The following is a 21,038-nucleotide window of genomic DNA, read 5'->3' as shown; positions in this document are numbered from 1 at the left end:
TGCTAGCATAAACCTATCGATCTATTTAATGATTTCTACTGTTGTTCATTTCCATTTTGTAACAGAAGTTATACCATGTAGCTGTTACATTTTATTTGGTATTTGTACAAAACATAGTGAAATATTAACACATATACACACAATACATTGAAATAACAAACATAGTGAAATATTAACACACACACACACACATATATATATATATATATATATATATATATATATATATACACACACACACACACACAATACATTGAATTAACAAATCCGTATAAATTATGCACGAAATGTCTACACTTTTCAATAAAAACTGTAAGTCCAGGTAACTCCATTTTCTTGGCATAAAATATCCATACAAATAGTTGTACAAAATACTGTACAATTGAAAGAGCTGTGCAAAACAGCAAATCATTTCTAAGTATATCCTATAAACAGGGACGGCTCCAGGCATAAGCGATATAAGCTGTCGCTTAGGGCCACTTGGGCCCATTATATAATTGTTTTTAACTCAGTCAGGTTCTCAACTTACTGTTGAGAGTTAGAATAGTAGAATACACAAGGTGCAAGTTTGAAATTTGGTTGTGCATCAGCAGCTCTTCTCTTGTTTTGTCAGTCACTGACAGTCACTCAATTAGCCATTCCTGCAAACAATTTTTAGATTGGTAAATTAGTCTAGCCAGTCATCTAAACTTGTAGAAAATCATGGCCCGAATTCCGACCGAGCCCAGGGCCCCATTAATCACTCATGTCATGTCATGGCAAAATGAGTAGAATTTAATGACATTATTATAAAATGTCAATATTTTCTATCCACACCATGGCAAAATATGTAGAACTGCAACAACAAAAAAATGTAAAGCTGCAAAAATGTCTTACAACTCCATGGGAAAATGAGTAGAATTGCATGAAATGTGTTATAAAAATGCCACATTTTCTTTCCACCCAATGGCAAAGTGTGTAGACCTTTAAAACCGTGCTGTCAAGAGGGGAGCCACTAAAATAAAATTGCCCTCCAGGTGGGGGCCCCCCAACAAAATCTCCCTTAGGGCCCCCCAGAAGGCTAGAGCCGGCCCTTTCTATAAAATAAACCTTGCCATTATTTTTAAAAGAAAAAAATCATGGATGTAGCCTAAATTGATTTGACAGAAGTTCATTGTTTGAAAATATTTTGGAATATGAAATAAATACATTTCTTAGTAGTTGGGTCTAAATTAAGGGATACAGACTCTTGCAAACATGGTCACATAGGTACAGTTAACCTGTGGATAACCATTTTATAAACATATCTGAGTTTTTATAAATCAATTAAGAAACTGTGATCTCTTCTTCATCTGATTCTGAGAATTCCGAGTGCTTGCTGGAGAGAGATGGCGACGAGAGGTTCGATCCGCCGCTGTTGGACAGCTCGTGCCCCGCTGCGGGGGAATGGCAAAGGCCAGGCGCGCCTCTAGCGCCGAATGGGTTCTCTTCCATCTCGTCCTCCTCCGCGGAGGACTTCTTGCCGACGTCGCTGAGGTCTGGGTGTGGGTTCGTTTTGGTGGGCAGGGTCTGCTCGCGACAACCTCCTGAAGACAGGAGCTCCCTCTCTTTAGAGTTCCTCCACTTCATTCTGCGGTTCTGGAACCAGATTTTAACCTGGCGACGGAGAAGGAATAGTATAACCAGTTAGTTCGGTTTAAGTTTGTAGAGGTTGACTTTATTAGAGAGTTTCAATAATACAAACAGTATCGACTTTAGCATGCATATGCGGTAGAGTAATTGCGCGCGTATTACGCACAGCGTAGCCCTGTGCAAATAAAAGTAAATGATTCACCTGCGAGTCTTTGAGACCGAGCTTTGAGGCCAGCTTCTTCCTGTCTGGTTTGCTGATGTATTTCTGTTTCTGGAACATCTTCTCCAGAGCTTTGCGCTGCACGTCAGAGAACACTGCCCGTCTGAGCATCCCTCTCCTCGGCTTCCCTCTGTTGGCCAGTGGCCAAGAGAAGGTCCCTGGGATGGGCACGACCGATGAAGACGCTATAGAAGAGGGGGAAATGTTGATTCAACAAATAAACACTGTTCATTCATAAAACCATGCCAAAACGTAGCAATGGGCTTAAAATAGACGTTAACCTCTGTCCCCTGGAAGGCTATTTCTTTAGCCAACTAGCCTACTTTTTTACACTTGTGTACAAACTTTGCAATCTGTTATGATTGAATATGCTTCTCCCCTTTGGCCGCGGAATACATCTCCTTTTTGAGTGAAATGGCACGAGGTGACTAATTAGCACATTGGTCGGTCCCCAGGCGCATTGGTATGGTAAAGAGGCAGCGTATCCTTTAAGGAACCCCGCGAGGGCGGATAGAGGAGTTAATAAACCGTGAACGGTAATTGTGTAGTAATGAACTAACGCAGAAAAGACTCTGGACAGGCTGCGAAGGCCATATATTATCGCAACAAAAGGAGATTTACACTTTCAAACTAAACACCACTGCATACCTGAATACTGATGCCGAGGGGCCCATGGTGCATTTTTTTTCTGCCCTCAAATCATTTTCATTAAATGAACACGAAAAGCTATTCAGGCCGCTCGAGCTGTTTTGTGAAGGTATTCAGCGCAGCCCATGAAAAGACTCCAACTCCATTATGGTTTGTCTGAATGAAAGCACGGACTAGCGACTTTATAGACTTTTCTAAGAGATTATTCTTTATCTCGCCCTGTTGATTGGCCCCAGAGTTTAAAAACTGAGAGACGAAGGGGGACGTGTAAGGCATGGTGTTTTTTTCAGGTTAGGGATATAGTAAAACACTGAAATGTTTCAATGTGCACTGATTTGATTATTGTTCATGCAAAGAATACTTATTCCCAAGCCACTTAATTATAGCACACTTTCAAATGTATTCCTATCTGTAAGCCTACCTACCATTTATTGCCAAATAACTTGGGCTAAAACTACCTCCATATCCACAACTCATGGTTGCACTTCCCATAATCAGGCACAACAACAAGCTATGTGGTCTTGTGAGAATATTGAGAGCTGTGAATGGCGCCTAATAGGGAAATTAGTGTATGACTGGTCCACGCCTCTTGCCCGCCTGGTAGAAGTCACTCAGGGGTGCGTGGGTGGCTTGCGCCGGGGGGAGCTGACCAAATTGGTCATGGTGCTGAAAGCCTTGTTGGCATCCTGTGGCCCAGTGCCCCTGCCCTGTGGGAAAACGCGGGACTGTGCGGAGGAGACTCTAAAATGACCTTATCGCATGAGACGGTGGGGGAACGAGCTTGACCCGCATCCCGCCTCGAAATTAAACCGTCATGATTTCGGATAATTGGTTAATTAGCATTTGGGGAACAGAGGGCTTTATTAGCGACCAGTGATCTCAGCAGCAAAGAAGTCAGTGCAAATGGAATCAATTCAACCCAACCCACCACACCCACTCTGAAAGCGCTGAAAAGTTCACAAGCTAAGTGCCTATACAGGGCATGTGCAAAAAGGTGCAACTTTCAGAGCTTTGCAGAAAGCGTTCAAAGCATTATTTGGAAAGTCGTTCAACAAAACATGTTGATATGAAAAGTTCTGAACGTTGTCCCTGGCGAGGGAGGGGTGAGTATCAGCTGTGCGCAAAGTGCAATTCAACGGTGTCTGAAAGTGCATGATGAGTTCTTTACCTGGGAAATATGTCGACCTGAAGAAGGCGGGGTGAAAGGATCCGTCGAAGTAGGGGAGAGAGAAGGCCTTGGGGTGCATACTGTGGTGGATGGCGGGGGGCAGCGATGCTGTAGAGGAAAATAACGTGTCAAGGAACGCCAACAATCAAGGCAACACTCATGAAAAGACAAACATGTTTTGATCTGTTTTACAACATGCTAAGTGTAAGAAACTGCTCAAATTAACAATTTTAAAGAAGGTACAACTTTCCCAACATCACACTTACCGGTCTTTGGTGATGGTGCCAGGATTGCGCTGACTCCAAATTTAAGATAAGTTGGGTCTTTACTACTCGGTTGTGACATTTTCGGAGAGCATGATTCACGCGTCGAGGCAGTTGGAGAGACGATGCGCTCCTGTGGCATGGCACTGAAGGACATGGTTGTGGTGGTTGTCGCCGGGGAGACGCTTGCTGAGGGGAGCGTCCGGCTGAAGTGGTACTCCGCCGGCCTGCTTATCCGCAGCAGGTCCTCCACTAGAAAGCTGGAGTGGGTTGGAAACGCGTTCTGCAGAGACCGTTGGAGCGGCATGGAGGCGGAGGGGCGGTAAAGGCCTGGGTACATCGCATTAGGCGCAAGGACGCTTGGGATCATCATGGTCCCGTCTGTAGTATAACGCAACACGAAACAATCTGTTGAAATACTCCGTCAAGAACAAGTGAGGATCTGATAGGTTCCAATCTGAATGACTAGCTTTTACTCCTCTGGCCCCTCTACTCTGGGGAGAGGCGTTTTATAGCAGGCTGCCCCAAAGCTCCTTTCAGAACTGTCAGCCTCAACAATGAGGTTCAACAAAGTTCTCTACATGAGTCGCTTTCAAGCGTCGTCCCGGGATCGCTGATTGGCTAGAGAGTGCAATTTATGATTGGATTAGACTTCATAAGCAAGGAACACACAATGTCCCTTCCACAAAAGAGCCATAGTCATCAATTTTGCATATTGACCACGTTCCATTGAGGCCCTGCGATTGGGTTTTGTTTGGTGGAGACGCACGCAGGCTAATTAAAAAGCTATCCTAAAAGATTCAGACATAATTTGGAGCTTCTGAATGAGGGCTTAACCAGAAGAAGCAGCTATATTTATTCGTCTCCCCTGCTGTGTTTTAATGGATCAAAAGTCCTAATGAAAGCTATAGCCCACTAAAAATGACAATTGAATGCAGTTGAGTTTATACCACATTGCTTAGGCTATAATAACGCGATCATAACGACAACAACAACAATTAATTCGTATTACAACAACAAATTATAATGAATAAATATTGCATGAATGAACAAATAATATAGGCTATGAATATTGACAATCATTTTCACAATCATGATAAGTCTAATCGCCACGGTTTCATCTAGCAACCTTTATAACTACCCTACTTTAAAATGTGAAATTATTTAGGAATATGTGGATTGCGTTAAATGTCCATTGGCCTCGTGTTTCCTCGGATTCTCAACAGTCAATCTGGACCTCGTCATGGAATAGTGTCTTAAACGGATTTCTGCGCTCGGAACGCTTTAACAGATGTGTTAAATATCACGGGCTTTGCAAAATCTTCATTCGGTGCGCCAGACGTAGACCCACTGCACATTCGAGCGCAGAGAAGTGTGCGGCCCTAACCGCGTACTGCTGATCCTGTTAACCATGAACTAACTGTCACCATCAGCTGCCATGGTGCCCCTCTCCCGCTTTCATAAAGCCCTACTGGAATAAAAGCTTTATTTCTATAGACGGGTTTTGTTCTGCTGTTTTAACCAGCTGAATAAAAGTGCATCTATGATTTGATTTAAAACGCATTCATATGAGCGAACATTGAAAGCTGGTATAAAACTCACATTAAAGCGGGATTTGAGCCTGTTTTCCGTCGCGTTTAGTCTGCTCTGTCTTTAACCAGGCATTAGAGTTCAAATAAATCAATTTCCAAACAGAAATTCATTCATGCGACTATTTTATTTTTGCCGAAATAGTGTATAGACTAAAATAGTAAGCATATTTAAACAATGTCAAACGAATAGTTTACGAAAACATACTTGTTTATTAAAAGCAAAACAAAAATATAGGCTAACGAAATAAAATAACATATTAGGGAAGGAAAATGGGATACCTAATCAGCTGCACAACTGAATGCATTCAACCTACCCGAAATGTTTAATTCATATTAGCCTAAATACATTCTCATCAAGTTAAGCTATAATTTGCTTTCAGTACAAACAAGGTTAACGAAATGTTTTAAAGTACAAAAAACAAACCAAAAACGAATGTTATGATGTTAGTTTATACTTTCTTGCTTCATACTTCAAAGCATTACTTTAAGCACGTGATTTTTAATGTAGACTAAGTTTCATCAACAATACAGCCAAATTATTTATCCTATGTTTGATTAAATATGTTATTCGAGTAATGATAGCCTAAGTGGTTCAACATTAATCGAATGTAAAGTGGTCACAATCCGTTAATTAAAACGGAACGCCTCCGTGAAATGATTTCCAATGTGAGAGAAAGTGACCGCTTATCAGACGTGCGTTAGCCTTTCTGCTTGGCCCCCAAAAAAGGTCTGTGCCCTGCCGTAACACCGTCACCATTCACCGCGAAAGTAACTAGACCTTCAAAGCTTTTTTATGAGCCTATATTTCTTTGGTTTACTCAGAAAATCCTCCTTTTGTGACTGCAAGCAGATGGTTTGCAGGAAGCCTCGATCACCGAGACTAATTTCTACTAGCTTTGCAAGCTTTCCACGTCTTGGCCTCTTTTACCAAACAGAGCAAAAACAGCTGGCTCCGGCTGAATTAAAGCCATTAAAAGCACATCTCTAAAATATTACAGGACCACCCCCCCCCCCCCCCCCCCCCCGCTCTGTACCACCCTCGAATTGACACAAGACAGACTGCTTCTGCATTGAAACGGAAAGGGGTCTATGGAAAGACCCGGACCTCAGGTCCTTAACGCTGCCTCCACATCTCAAAACAATTTACTAAATAGATTAACTTAACCATTGTCTTGCGTCACTTTCTGCTTCGTTAAGTGAATGGGTTGAGTAAATATGTTACCCATGCATGAAGGCTTCTGTATGGGCCGTAACATTGTGTCCAGGGTCCGACAGGTGGTTGGCTGTTTATTATTCTACCATTATTTGATGGTGACGTCAAGGAAAAGGAACTCCCCATCTTTTCAACTCGCCGATGGACAGATTGCTCTGACTGGTGCGCATTCTCCTGTATGACACCAGTAATCTATCTACCCCTCTTTAGTGTCGCACGAGGAGGTGTCCCGTTTCATTTTCAAAGTGGGGGAATTCTCTTTTCATTATTGCATTATAGGCCTATACATTCGTCTAGGGGAACATTTATTTCACTCTTTGACGAAGAATGATAATGGGTATGACACTGATCAAAAATTATATCCGTCTTCTACAAAAAAGTACCCTGTCTACTCTATACATAACTGCAGATAAAGAAGTGATTATAAACACAACAGCCCATAGACATTATATGCTACCTTTTCTTAAACCAGTTCTGAAAACAGCCCAAACATCCAAAGACTAGGTTAAGCACAGCAGTTTGTTGACTTTCATTGCGTATCCAACGGCTGTACATTTCAATTGACTAATCAATGTCATTTAATGTAGCCTAACTTTATCTCAGAGAATCTACAATGCGGCTGTGCATGGACTGTAGACAGGCTCTCCGGTGAGGGCTAAGCTAACCTTAATGCGGCATCTGTTGCAGTGCATAAACCCCAGAACATCCAGGGAATTATCAATGCCACAAGATCCAGAGGAGCAGTGACAAGCATTACATCGATATTAACTTTGTATTAAACATAGGCCCCTCCTCCCCAAATGGAGTAAAGCCATATCTCCTCGAACAATGCGCTCTGTTCTGAGATTCCATGCACCTGTTCTTTGACTGCTACAGTAAGCAGCGCGCAGAGGGCGATGGGAGAAAACGTGTTATTTTCACCCGAAGCGGTTATTTACCTCATGCTTGTCAGATATGATCTTTCGACATTGTCGTCTTGAAGTGTATTTTGATTACTTAATGTTTAATTTCGTCTTCCTTAGCCAAATATATATGGCATGTCAACTGTATAGCCTCTGAATTGCACTGCCTAATTCATGAATATATAGTTATGCTATGATATCTGTATTATCAGTTTATAAGCATACCTTTGAATGGTTACTGTAGGCTATATTCGTGCCCTCAAACCTTTATACATTTAATATGTGTATTTTACTGTTCTGCAGTCACCATGTAGTAATGGGACAATGTGTGTAACTTAAACCTTTCTCCGTCTTTTGGCACTCTTCTATCAGCACCGTGCTGCCTGCATCTGAAGCAGTGTTCTAATCCTCTTAAGGACATGTTGGTACAGTTTGCATATCATTCACCCGTCGCAGAGAAAGGCCACAGCCCTCTCCATTCGCCAGGATCCTCTGCCTCCTTTCACCAGGGCCACAGCCACCAGCATTAGCATAATCTGACAACCAGTACTATTGTTTAGGACCTTGTATGCAAAGTTAATTGCTCATTAATACCAGACAAACCAGAGGGGTGCAGAGGAAGCAGAGTAGTCCGATTCGGCTCGTTTGTGGGTTGAAACAGGCAGGTAAAGTGGTTATTCAAATAAAATCTCACAAAGAAGTTTATTCTAGCCGAAAACATCAGGCAATGTAAATGCATTTCCTAAACAGACAGACCCAAGTGAAAGGGAAAGACATGCCATATCTCTGTTGCCTGCAGTTATGGCCAGTTATGCCATTTTCTTTGGGGGTTGAGTTGCAAAACAGATATTATCAGATGTTTTTTACGTTTTTACATTTCCATCTTGTCTCTGTTTGTAAACAGAAACTAATCAGTGAGGTAGCCTGTGTCTCAGAGAATGGACATGGGTGGCAGGGAAGTTACTCGAACTCTTCAGGGTCTTTTGTCTTTCAAATATATCATTTTCCAACAGTTCTATTGGGACCTGTTTTACTCCTTTTCAGGTCTAGCAGTACGTGCAGGTCTTAAGCGGTAAACACACACACACACACGCACACACGCACGCACGCACGCACACACACACACACACACACACACACACACACACACACACACACACACACTCCCCCAAAAGCCTTAAATTTGTCACAGTTGCTCAACGGTAATCAATTGCAAATGTATCTCACTCTGAGTTTAATCTCATCTGGCCAACAGTTTCACGGGTGCAGGACGATTTGCAAGAGGGGCCTGCCCTACCCCCTCAATACCCCCGCCATACCCCCTCAGCACCTGGCAGGCTTTTGGGGTAGCGTCTTGTAAACGCCCGCTGCTTAAACGGTTGCCCCCTCTAAGCACCCAAGCGTCCCTGCGCAGCACGGAAAGAGGGGTGAGCTCTGTGGTTGTCAACACCGGTTTAGATTAGAGGTCCTGTAGTGACATTAGCCATGACTCCCATAGTCAAACCAAGGATTGTTTAATTTAGATATATAGCCAATAGAAATAGCGGTGATTAGAGTGTGAGCGGTGAGTAAAATAGTATTGTCACATTACAGGTTTTTTCCATCTTTATTGTAATTTTAGGCTTTTAGTAATACGTTTGAATCTAGACCTAGGCATGAACGATAAGAGTTTTCATGCAAGTCTTTGGACATACAAACACTCACTGTGCTGTGTTATTGTAGTTCACAACTGTAAAAACTTTGAGAATATACACTTTGAGGACGCAAACTTTACCATCAAACACAGCCCTTTGAAAGCTGGCCTAATTGGTTGTATACTGTATACTGTGCTGTACAATTGCTAGGTTAATATAAAATGTGGTTTTCTTACCGGTATATCATGGGAATACTTGCTAATAATGTCTGGAATTTCCCATATAGACTGGGCACACACAGTGCCTTCAGAAAGTGTTCACAGCCCTTGACCTTTTCCACATTTTGTTGTGTTACAGTCTGAATTTAAAACGGATTACATTGAGATTTAGTGTCACCGGCCTACACACAATACCCCATAATGTTAAAGTGGAATTATGTTTTTCGAAATGTTTCAAAATTAATAAAAAATGTGAATCTGTAATGTCTTGAGTCAATAAAAGTATTCAACCTCTAAATAAGTTCAGCAGTAAAAATGTGCTTAACAAGTCACACAATACATTGTATTGACTCACTCTGTGTGCAATAATAGTGTTTAACATGATTTTTGAATGACTACCTCATCTCTGTACCCCACACATATGATTATATGCAAGGCCCCTCAGTCGAGCAGGGAATTTCAAACACAGATTCAACCACAAAGACCAGGGAGATTTTCCAATTCCTCGCAAAGAACGGCACCAATTGGTAGATGGGTAAAAATAAAAAAAACAGACATTGAATATCCCTTTGAGCATGGTGAAGTTATTAATTACACTTTGGATGGTGTATCAATACACCCAGTCACTACAACAATACAGGCGTCCTTCCTAACTCAGTTGCCAGAGTGGAAGGAAACCACTCAGGGATTTCACCACGAGTCCAAAGGTGTCTTTAAAACAGTTACAGAGTTTAATGGCTGTGATAGGAGGAAACTGAGTTTCTCCACAATATTAACCTAAATGACAGAGTGAAAAGAAGGAAGCCTGCGCTGAATTTTTTTCTTCTCCAAAATATGCATCCTGTTTGCAATAAAGCACTAAAGTAAAACTGCAAAAATGTGGCAAAGAAATTAACTTTATGTCCTGAATACAAAGCGTTTCGTTTGGAACAATTCCAACACAAATCATCACAGAGTACCACTCTTCATATTTTCAAGCATGGCGGCGGCTGTATTATGTTTTGGGTATGCTTGTCATTGGCAAGGACTAGGGAGTTTTTTAGGATAAAAAAAAATGGAATAGAGCTAAGCAGAGGCAAAATCCTAGAGGAAAACCTGGTTAAGTCTGTTTTTCAACAGACATTGGGAGAAAAATGTACCTTTCCACAGGAGAATAACCTAAATCACAAGGCCAAATATAAACTGGAGTTGCTTAACACAACATTGAATGTTCCTGAGTGTCCTAGTTACAGTTTTGACCTAAATAGGTTTGAAAATCTATGGCAAGACTTGACAATGGCTGTCTAGCAATGATCACAACCAACTTGACAGAGCTTGAAGAATAACAAAAGAAAATATGTGTAAATATTGTACAATCCAGGTGTGCAAAGCTCTTAGAAACTTACCCAGAAAGACTCAGAGCTGTAATCACTGCCAAAGGTGATTATAACATGTATTGAGTCAGGGGTGTGAATACTTACATAAATGAGATATTTCTGTATTTCCTTTTCAATAAATATGCAGCATTTTCAAAAAAACATGTTTTCACTCTGTCATTATGGGGTAATTTGTGTAGATGGGTGAGAAAAAAAATATTTGATAAGTTTTGAATTCAGGCTGTGACACAAAAAATGTGGAATAAGTCCTGAGCGGCGCAGCAGCATCTCAGTGCGAGAGACATCACTGTAGTTCCTGGTTCGAATCCAGGCTGCATCACATCTGGCCATGATTGGGAGTCCCATAGGGTGGCGCACAATTGGCCCAGCGTCGTCCAGGTTTGGTCGGAGTAGGCTGTCATTGTAAATAAGATTTTGTTCTTAACTGACTTGCCTAGTTACATAAAAAGTCAAGGCACTTTCTTTTGTAAGACTGCAACAAATAATCAAACCAATCAATCACTTTTCCTGTGGGGGGGGGGGGGGGGGGTTGTAGTATGGGAAGGGGTTCTTAAAACAGAACATATGAATGGGTGGCTTGGGGGTGTGAAGAGGAGGAATGGGGGGGGTTGGGTATGGTTGAGGGACTTTGGTGCCTGTTGGTCCTATGGTATTGATGCGGCGTTGGCCATATAATCGGATTGCGAGGTGGTGAAAGTGAGCCCTGGTGCTTATGTCAGTTTGTGTCTCGTCAAGCTGAATAATACGCATGGCTGAAGAGCGCAGCGGCCACTCACCATTGAGGCCTCTTGCCGCTCGTGGCTAAGCGATTCTAAAAGAAAGAAAAAGCCCTCATTGGATTCATATATAATTCTTACTCAAGCGTTTTGATGCATTTGCATAAGAGGGGTAAACCGGTGGTCGCTTTCAGCTGTGTGTGCGGGTGTATGTGTGTGTGTGGAGGTCTCCAAGCCTAGCCCCTGTAAAAGCAGCTCTGTGTAGAGGGACACGGTTCCTGTGCTCAAGCCCTCATGGTTAATTGAGGAGCAACAACAAAACAACTTGACATTTCACTTTTTCCTCTTATCTGGGGCTATGTTCGGCAAAAACAAAGAGTTGAGAAGCGATTGCCTTTAAAAAGCAACGAATCCCTTTGAAAATTGACTATGTGGCACCGATATGAGTCAGAAAGTTATTCTATTGTCAAAATGAACTAAAATGTAAATAGGTCATAAAGTCAGACTCATCTAAAATGGAGTTTGGAACATCCATGCGTCACAACAGGTAAATTAAAATCGGGTTTTGATTTGACAATGTCCATTTGCCCACTAACATGGGGTGAACAGCTGAGGTGATTGCTCTCTATCCAATAGCATAAACAGACTGTTCATATAAGACATCTTGTCGCACATTTTTTTACTTGAGAAATAACAGTTATATGTAAAAGTGCGCAACTAAAACATACTCGGCAAAACTGTCACATTTTATTACAGATTTCTTGAATTATGTTAGATTCATTCTGGTGGTTTTGTGGAAGTGAAGTAGGCTTCCGTGTGTCTACAGTGTCTCATAAGGGACAAACATCATAACCAAACGTGGAATCAGCCAGGGAACACACCAAGACTTAAATTGACATGGACTAGTATGAGATATCAGTTTGTGCCCAATTCAGACTTGAGATAAGTTGACTTGCCGATTGAGCCAACATATGCAGCGTTTACCGTAAATGTGGTCTCCACTAATGTGGTAACATTGCCTTTAACCTTTTCATACATGACTTCCAAATATCTATTACGGTCACCCCAGTGTGAGTTGTTTTATGCACGTGATGTCAGAATGCCCTCACTGTTCCAAAATGTGATTGTTACGCAACAGGACAATTAACACACGCACCTGCTAATTATCTATGTTTCAACTTGTCAACTTCAAATTATTTTATAACAAGTTGTATTTTCTAACAACAGTTTGAATTGAGGTGTGTTCCGCTTCCTCATTAATTCAGGGTGACAGGTAGCCTAGTGGTTAGAGTGTTGGACTAGTAACTGAAAGGTCGCAAGATCAAACCTCTGAGCTGACAAGGTAAAAAGCTGTTGTTCTGCCCCTGAATAAGGCAGTTAACCTACTATATAAGACGTAATGGAACTGAGAGTCATGAACGAGGGCCAGCTCTGGTCCAACGTGTTACTTAAGCCAACCTTCTGAAGTTCAAAGACATTCAAAGTTCCTTCATAGAAGCTGCTCCTCTGTAGGTATAATTCAGGGGGCCTAATTCAGATGCTGCTGTCATAACAACAAGATGCCCAGCACTTCATGCCCAATGCTCTCCTTTTTGAACTTCAGAAAGTTGGCTTAAGTAACGTTGGACCAGAGCTGGCCCTTCGTTCTTGGTTCTGGTTCTGTTCCCTGAAATGGTTCCAACCCCTGCACAGTGGTGGACATTTTAAATGCTACCATTCTGTATATTCTCTTTACAGTCTCACATTTTTTTTGTCCAAAATATTGAGAATTTGAAACTGAAACAGTGCATCCCAAATGGCTGGAGGCAGCAAACAATGTACCAGGTCAGCTGTGATTTACAACCTGAGAGCAATAGTGGTTGGACTACCAACAAATGTATTGGTGAATTAGAAAAGTACATTTCAAGAATAAAATGTGGTGTGCTTGCTAGCTTGTTTTAAAGTATTCATGGTTTTGAAAAGGTTAGACAATCTTAATGTTGTTTTAATGTTTGCTGCTGAAATGGTTAACCCACTAGAGTCGTCAATATTGTGGTCAAAAACTGAAGAATGTAACCAAGGCTGGGAATGTCAATACAATCAAACTAGATGCTGGGAGGATGTCATGTCATTGTACGAGTGGGTGTGTGGCCACCCCCCCCATATTGTTTTTAGGGGGCTACAGCTGGAGATGCAGATCACATTTGGTTAGTTAGCAAGAAATGTGAATCAATTTGCTAGCTAGCTATGCTGAACTTGAATGACTTACCCACATATCTCTTAGTTGTCAATCAAATGTATTTGGCATCGATCAAATGGGCGGCGCAGGCAGGCAAGTTCCCATTTAGTTGTTAAAACATTGGTTGGGACAAGCATGCATTGGCAGGCAAGCTGCAGAAGGGCGAGCAGGCTACTATTCCCCATCGTTTATCAGTGCAATTTTGAAAAAGCTGAAAAAGTTGATCATTTTTTGTTATTGTGGATCTTTTTGTGGTTGATGTGTTGATGTGCATAGGCAACTGAGGGAGAGATAGCCTACCTGTTCATATTTGTTTGAATGATAGGACCGTAAAGTTCTTAAATGTAAGAGGACTCCTGTGGTATTTACATATTTCCAGAAATTCATTCAGGTGTATTATAATATAATGATCTATAGTTGCGCTGTTGCTACTGCCTGTAAACACACAGTTCAGTTCAAAGTGAAGGATGGCAGGCCCGTGTGGCAAATGGCTTATTTCCATATAGGCCTATTGTAGCTCTGACTGGCTATGGTGTAGTGGTTTGTGTAGAGTCTGGTCCTGGACAAGACTGACACGTTTTTATTAGGTTTTATTTACTGCAGTGTCTATTAAATGTCCAAACAAACGGCCACTTTCCCAGTCTATATTGCTATCATTTTCTCAAGTGCCTTACAATGAAAGTATGAAAATGACCATATCTAAGTGCTCCCTTATCAGATTTTTTATTTTTTTAAAGGCGTTATATTCTTCCTTGGGCGTTTCATGTTGCTAAAAGGCTGTCAGTTCCACTTTAACTGCTCCATTTCCTCCTAGTGGGGCTGTGATTTATAATGACCACCGCCATTCAATTAGAAATCGAATACTAGAATGGATCTCAACCTTCTTAGGATGGGATAAAGGTCAGTCATTTTGGTCAGGGCGTTGGTCAACCATGGTTTGCCAGTGCTGTAATAAGATAGTGTGTGTAAAATAATGAATTTGAAGAATTGATCTGCACTGTATGTTTGTTAGCTAGCTAGCCAGACAGTTTTAAAATGATCACATTTTATTTTTATTAACTGCCAATATGCCAACATTCCATTCAAACAATTCAGTCAATACACAGCCATACACTGGCTGAAATCAGTTGATGGTAGGACTTAGGCAAGTTGTAAATGCAACAAGTAGCCTACTGATATGACAATATGACAATATTGCATCATATAATAGCACTTTATGGTCTGTTTACATATATTTTAGAGGCTATTTATACTGAAAGTGTATAAAACCCATATAAACCATATTTATAATTATATGACAATATTTTAGGTTGCCAATCATTCTATTAAACATCTGATATATCACATGCCTTTTGCTGCATAAGTAAAACCAGGATTATACCTCTACCGCCATTCAATCCATAGACTGGTAAGGATTTCTCCCTGAGCAATATGGCTGCCATTTTCACCCATTTCTGGAACTTTGAGGGTTTATGACATAGTCCCTCTACTAATTTAAGAGGATCTCCATGACCACTGCCACAATCCCTCACAGCCTGGAATGCGGTCAGGGCCTTTGGTCAGATGGATGGTCGTAATGTGTTCTGACTAACTTTGTACGGTCAATCGCAAGACCCCCCAGGTCTAGTCCTCGATTCTAGACCACAGTTGGTCAAAGCCATTGTCCTGTACTGCTGGTTTATACTAATGTGGAGTGTAATTGATCCCATTAGAACACTTAGAGCTTTCTAATAGGCACAAGGTGAGCTGACCTGACCTCTGACCTCTGATCTCACAGGACTTACGTGACCTTAACCTCCTGTCACCCCTCTAAAATCATTCCTCCATTTCCCCATCTCCCCTTATTCTGTTAAGTCATCTGAATTCTCTGCTCTCGTCTGTAACCATTCAGCTTTAGCTCAATGAGGTAGAATTGATGCCGTTCAGGAGATCAGAAGGCCAGCCCAGTACCAAGGGACTTTCATGTATTGTGCCTGGTCCATCGGCCGATCAGACACCAGGATGTGGGGTTAAGCCAGACCTCCGACAGCCCAGGAATGGTAAAGTTAGGCGAGCTAAGTAAATCAAGGCCTGATGAGAGAGGAGACGTGGAAGAGAGTTCAGTCAACTGTTTCAATGGGTATGCATGCCCAAAAAACCTCACAACCGTGTGCTATTTAATGGGATGCCATGCACTTGCGCTATGCTTGAAAGTGCTGTGATTCTGAAGAATCTTCTAAATGCATCACATTGTATTTTCCTCTTCTTCTCACTCACACATTTAGGTGCATGAGGTGTTATCTAATAAGGGTGATGATCAAACTACTTCTTACATTTAACCAAAAGGAATCCTCTTGGAGCCCCCTTGTACTTGGACAATAGGCAGAAGGGTGGCGGGAGGAGGAGAGGGGGAAGGGGCTTCCATCGGTATGTGACCTCTGGTCTGCAAGGCCTGATAAGAGACTTCAGGTCAAGGGGGACATAAAGGAGAGGAGAGAGGCTACTCAGACGAGCCACCCTGCAGAATGGAGAGGTTCTAAACTGCAGAAGGGGAATGTTGAATCCTTCTCTCAGCTGGGAGCTGAATGAGGTAGAGGAATGACGTTAACTTTTCAATTTGTCATAGTATTCACTGGCTGCCTTTGATGGCTTTAGACAGCAGCATACCACGCTGCATCCCACTGAAGCTAAGCTGGGTTGGTCTTGATCGGTCCCTGGATGCGAGATCAGATGCTGTTGGAAGTGGTGTTGGAGGGCCAGTAGAAGTCACTCTTTCCTCTCGTCTAAGGAGAGATCCCAGTGCCTCAGGACAATGATTGGGGACATTGCCCTGTGTGGTGTGCCGTCATTCAGATGGGATGTTAAACATTTGTCCTGACTCTGTGGTCACTAAAGATCCCATGGCTATTATCGCAAGAGTAGGGGTGTTAACGTGGCCTCCTTAATCATCCATAGCTTCCAATTGGCTCATTCATCCCCTCTCCTCCCCCTGTAACTATTCCACAGGTCATTGTGGTAAATGAGAATGTGTTCTCAGTCAACTTACCTGGTAAAATAATTGGTTAAAAAACAAATAAATAAGTGGTACTCAAAATATGTGTTTTCAAGAATATTCTCCCACAAGGAAATCTTTGTGGGAAAGTTTCGGTAAAACAGACTGGGCTCCCATCTCAAAATGTAAAAGGTGACATGTAGAAGGGATTGTGTTTGTGTCTGCTTTCCATTTCTGTGAATACAGGAGGAAGAGATAAAGCTCCTGCACGCATGAAACACATGAAACCGAAGTTAGTGTGCTGCTAATGTAGCAAATGGGGATATGTGAAACTTACTCCTCAGCCTGAAGGGTCCCGCTTGCATCGCATCATTAGCTGGCTTTTGAAGTGGCGCGATCGGCTAAGACTTTTGAAGGAGGCCGGTCACGTGTGCTAGCAAGGCAGAGGTTCTGAGTTTGTGCCAGGGTATGAGCCGAGTCGGGAGGAAGTGGTACTCGCTAAGCAAGCAGCGTCATGTCCTTAACCGTAGTGCCATGACAGTTGAGCTCAGCTCAGTGCTGGGATCGCTGTTGAATAAGTTTAAGAGGGGAATGTAGCACATGGAGATGTCAGCCTGAAGTGTCCTGCTTGCGTGGTAATCGCTAAGCAAGCAGTGTGACATCCTTTACACTAACAGTATAGCTTCCTCCACTGTCCCTGTTCATACCAGGTTTGAACTATTGATCCTCTGCTCGCAAACACAGGTGACCATCCTCCTTTACAACGTACCAACCGATATTGAGCTGTAGAAAAAGGTCCAAATTGGTGATATTTCAAGCTAGCTGTGGAGTGAGTTGACAGCATGTTCTTAACTCTGTTACATAGAGCCCCACAGTGGAGTTGTCATAAACTCAGCAAAAAAAGAAACAGCCCTTTTTCAGGACCCTGTCTTTCAAAGATAATTTTGTATAGGGTTTAAACACTGTTTCCATGCTTGTTCAATGAACCATAAACAATTAATAAACATGCACCTGTGGAACGGTCGCTAAGACACTAACAGCTTACAGACAGTAGGCAATTAAGGTCACAGTTATAAAAACTTAGGACACTAAAGAGGCCTTTCTACTCACTCTGAAAAACACCAAAAGAAAGATGCCCAGGGTCCCTGCTCATGTGCGTGAACGTGTCTTAGGCATGCTGCAAGGAGGCATGAGGACTGCAGATGAGGCCAGGGCAATGAATTGCAATGTCTATACTGTGAGACGCCTAAGACAGCGCTACAGGGAGACAGGATGGACAGCTGATTGTCCTCGCAGTGGAAGACCACGTGTAACAACACCTGCACAGGATCGGTACATCCGAACATCACACCTGTGGGACAGGTACAGGATGGCAACAACAACTGCCCGAGGAACACCAGGAACACACAATCCCTCCATCAGTGCTCAGACTGTCCGCAATATGCTGAGAGAGGCTGGACTAAGGGCTTGTAGGCCTGTTGTAAGGCGGGTCCTCACCAGACATCACCGGCAACAACGTCGCCTATGGACACAAACCCACCGTCGCTGGTCCAGACAGGACTGGCAAAAAGTGCTCTTCTCTGACGAGTCGCGGTTTTGTCTCACCAGGGGTGATGGTCGGATTCGCGTTTATCATCGAATGAATGAGCGTTACACTGAGGCCTGGACTCTGGAGCGGGATCAATTTGAAGGTGGAGGGTCTGTCATATTCTGGGGCGGTGTGTGCATAGCATCATCGGACTGAGCTTGTTGTCATTGCAGGCAATCTCAATGCTGTGCGTTACAAGGAAGACATACTCCACCCTCATGTGGTACCCTTCCTGCAGGCTCACCCTGACATGACCCTCCAGCATGATAATGCCACCAGCCATACTGCTCGTTCTGTGTGTGATTTCCTGCAATACAGGAATTTCAGTGTTCTGCCATGGCCAACGAAGAAGCCAGATCTCAATCCCATTGAGCACGTCTGGGACAGGGCTAGGGCCATTCCCCCCAGAAATGTCCGGGAACTTGCAGGTGCCTTGGTGGAAGAGTGAGGTAACATCTCACAGCAAGAACTGGCAAATCTGGTGCAGTCCATGAGATGCACTGCAGTACTTAATGCAGTTGGTGGCCACATCAGATACTGACTTTGATTTTGACCCCCCTTTTGTTCAGGGACAGATTATTTAATTTCTGTTAGTCACATGTCTGTGGAACTTGTTCAGTTTATGTTTCATTTGTTGAGTCCTGTTTGTTGAATCCTGTTGTACAAATATTTACACACGTTAAGTTTGCTGAAAATGAACGCAGTTGACAGTGAGAGGACGTTTCTTTTTTTGCTGAGTTTAACAACCAAAAAACCTGCCCAGCTAGCACAGTGGATCTGGGCCGATTCCAGCTGAGAGTCAGACTCGGACGATGTCATGTGGCCCGAGTCTGGGCCGTCTTCGGCAGTAATACTTATGACTAGGTGTGATAAGGTGCGTCTCGGTGAGAGGTGAAGGAGTCAGGCGCAGGAGAGCAGGGAATTTTGAGAAGCGTGTTTAATATATATTATATTATATATATTATATACATGTATATACACATAGTCCACCAATACAACATTGGCACCGATGAAAATCCAAAACTACGCTCTCGAAGGAACAGAAACTCGTGCCAATACACAGAGGAACAACCACAGTTCCGACACGACATACAAGTGCCTAAATAGTGAAGACAATACAGAAACTCGTGCCAAACGCACGGAGGAACAAACTCAGTTCCGAAACTTAACTACACGTACGTAATAGCGAAAACAATAAACATCATAGATCATCGAACTCAAATACACACAAGGTTAATCCTGCACGAATTAAGTCAGGGATCGGTGGCGGCTAGTAAACCGGCGACACCGAGCGCAGCCCGAACAGGAAGAGGAGTTACCTTCGGCAGAAGTCGTGACACTAGGATGCAGGGATTGAGCTCGGAATGATTCCGGTGAGAGTTATCTGGCCCAAATGTATCAGGCCGATTGGGGCTGCTTTATATAATTAACATTTCATGACTTATTGCTTTTTCCATATTTTCTCAAAAATCTAAAAATACAATTAACATTTAAATGAAATTCTTTAAGATTTCTGTTTAAGTAGTATTTGAGTATTTTGAGTATTTTGATACTCTGTGCAAGGCAATGATAAACATTAAAAACTTTGTGAATGTAGCCTCACGAGTGGCACAGTGGTCTAAGATCCTGCATCGCAGTGCAAACTGCGTCGCTACAGATGCTGGCTCGAGACCCGTGCCAGCTGCGACTGGGAGACCCATGAGGCGAAGTACAATTAGCCCAGTGTTGTCCGAGTTAGGGAGATTTTGGCTGGCCGGGATGTCCTTGTACCATTGTGCTGTAGTGACTCCTGTCCTCACACGGTCACCAGGTGTATGGCGTTTCCTCCGACACTAAATGTTTTTGTGGATGGGTATACTTTGTATGTATAAAATGTATAATAGTAATATTTAAAATTACTAAAATCGGGTCATTTTGTATTCGTTAATTAAAATTTGCATCGGGCCGATTCTGGTAAGATGCCGGCAAAGTTGGCTGAATTCCGGTAGACGGAAACGTCCAGATGTTCTTGGGCTGATTCTGGGCAGTCATTCATATTGATTCCGGGCCGAGTCAGACACCCAATTTCGAACCGATTCAATCAGTTCCGGCACCCTGGAAAAGGGCCGCTTCCTCATTGTAGCGGTCAAACAGGGAAATGGTTCCAATCATTTTCCCAGTTTCCTTTTTCCCATAGGGACTTTTAGAAACACAAAATGAGGGCTGTGTTTTGTGTAGGCTTACCCTGGCATGGCATTTTGATAATCATGTAAATCTCTCTCAGACAAGGTGACTTAATAATAATTTTGTTAAAAGTCACCTTGTCTGAGAGAGATTTACATGGTTATCAAAATGCCACACCAGGTTCTATTTACCCTCAGATTCGAAAACGCTAATTAGCATCAAAGTAGACACCATGCAAGACTGCAAATCCCTGCAAGCTCCTGCACGTCATCTCTAGCCGACACCTTTGCTAGCAAGTATTGTGTCAATTAAAAAAAAAAACGTGCACAAGACATTTCACAGAATTGTGCATTTAAAAAGATGTAGACAATTTATTCATTCATTACTAAATTTAGCTAACATTAGATTGTTAATCCAGAGATTCTTAGCTTTGCCTCGATTTGGTAGTCTTGTCCAGATCATCATGGCATTTGTAGTTCTTTATGATAGCCAGATTAGCAGTAATTAGCAGTAATTAACATAAAGATATATGTTCAC

General features: G+C 42.5%; 1 protein-coding gene across 1 annotated transcript; it reads right to left on the bottom strand.

The window, feature by feature from the left end:
- Nucleotides 1-74: 74 nt before the first annotated feature.
- LOC110526167 (homeobox protein DBX1-A) lies at nucleotides 75-4,409 on the bottom strand. Its single transcript, XM_021606837.3, has 4 exons — nucleotides 3,914-4,409; nucleotides 3,648-3,755; nucleotides 1,814-2,016; nucleotides 75-1,635 (listed from the first exon to the last, which is right to left on the bottom strand). The coding sequence occupies exons 1-4, from the start codon at nucleotides 4,281-4,283 to the stop codon at nucleotides 1,306-1,308; spliced, it is 1,011 nt and encodes a 336-aa protein (XP_021462512.2). The 5' UTR covers nucleotides 4,284-4,409; the 3' UTR covers nucleotides 75-1,305.
- Between the last annotated feature and the right edge of the window lie 16,629 nt (nucleotides 4,410-21,038).

Source organism: Oncorhynchus mykiss, chromosome 6 (assembly GCF_057628025.1).
Source record: "Oncorhynchus mykiss isolate SJ-2025 chromosome 6, ASM5762802v1, whole genome shotgun sequence".
In the NCBI taxonomy this organism is placed as follows: Eukaryota; Metazoa; Chordata; class Actinopteri; order Salmoniformes; family Salmonidae; genus Oncorhynchus; species Oncorhynchus mykiss.
Note: the sequence above shows the minus strand (reverse complement) of the source record. Positions and strands in the feature narration are given on the sequence as shown.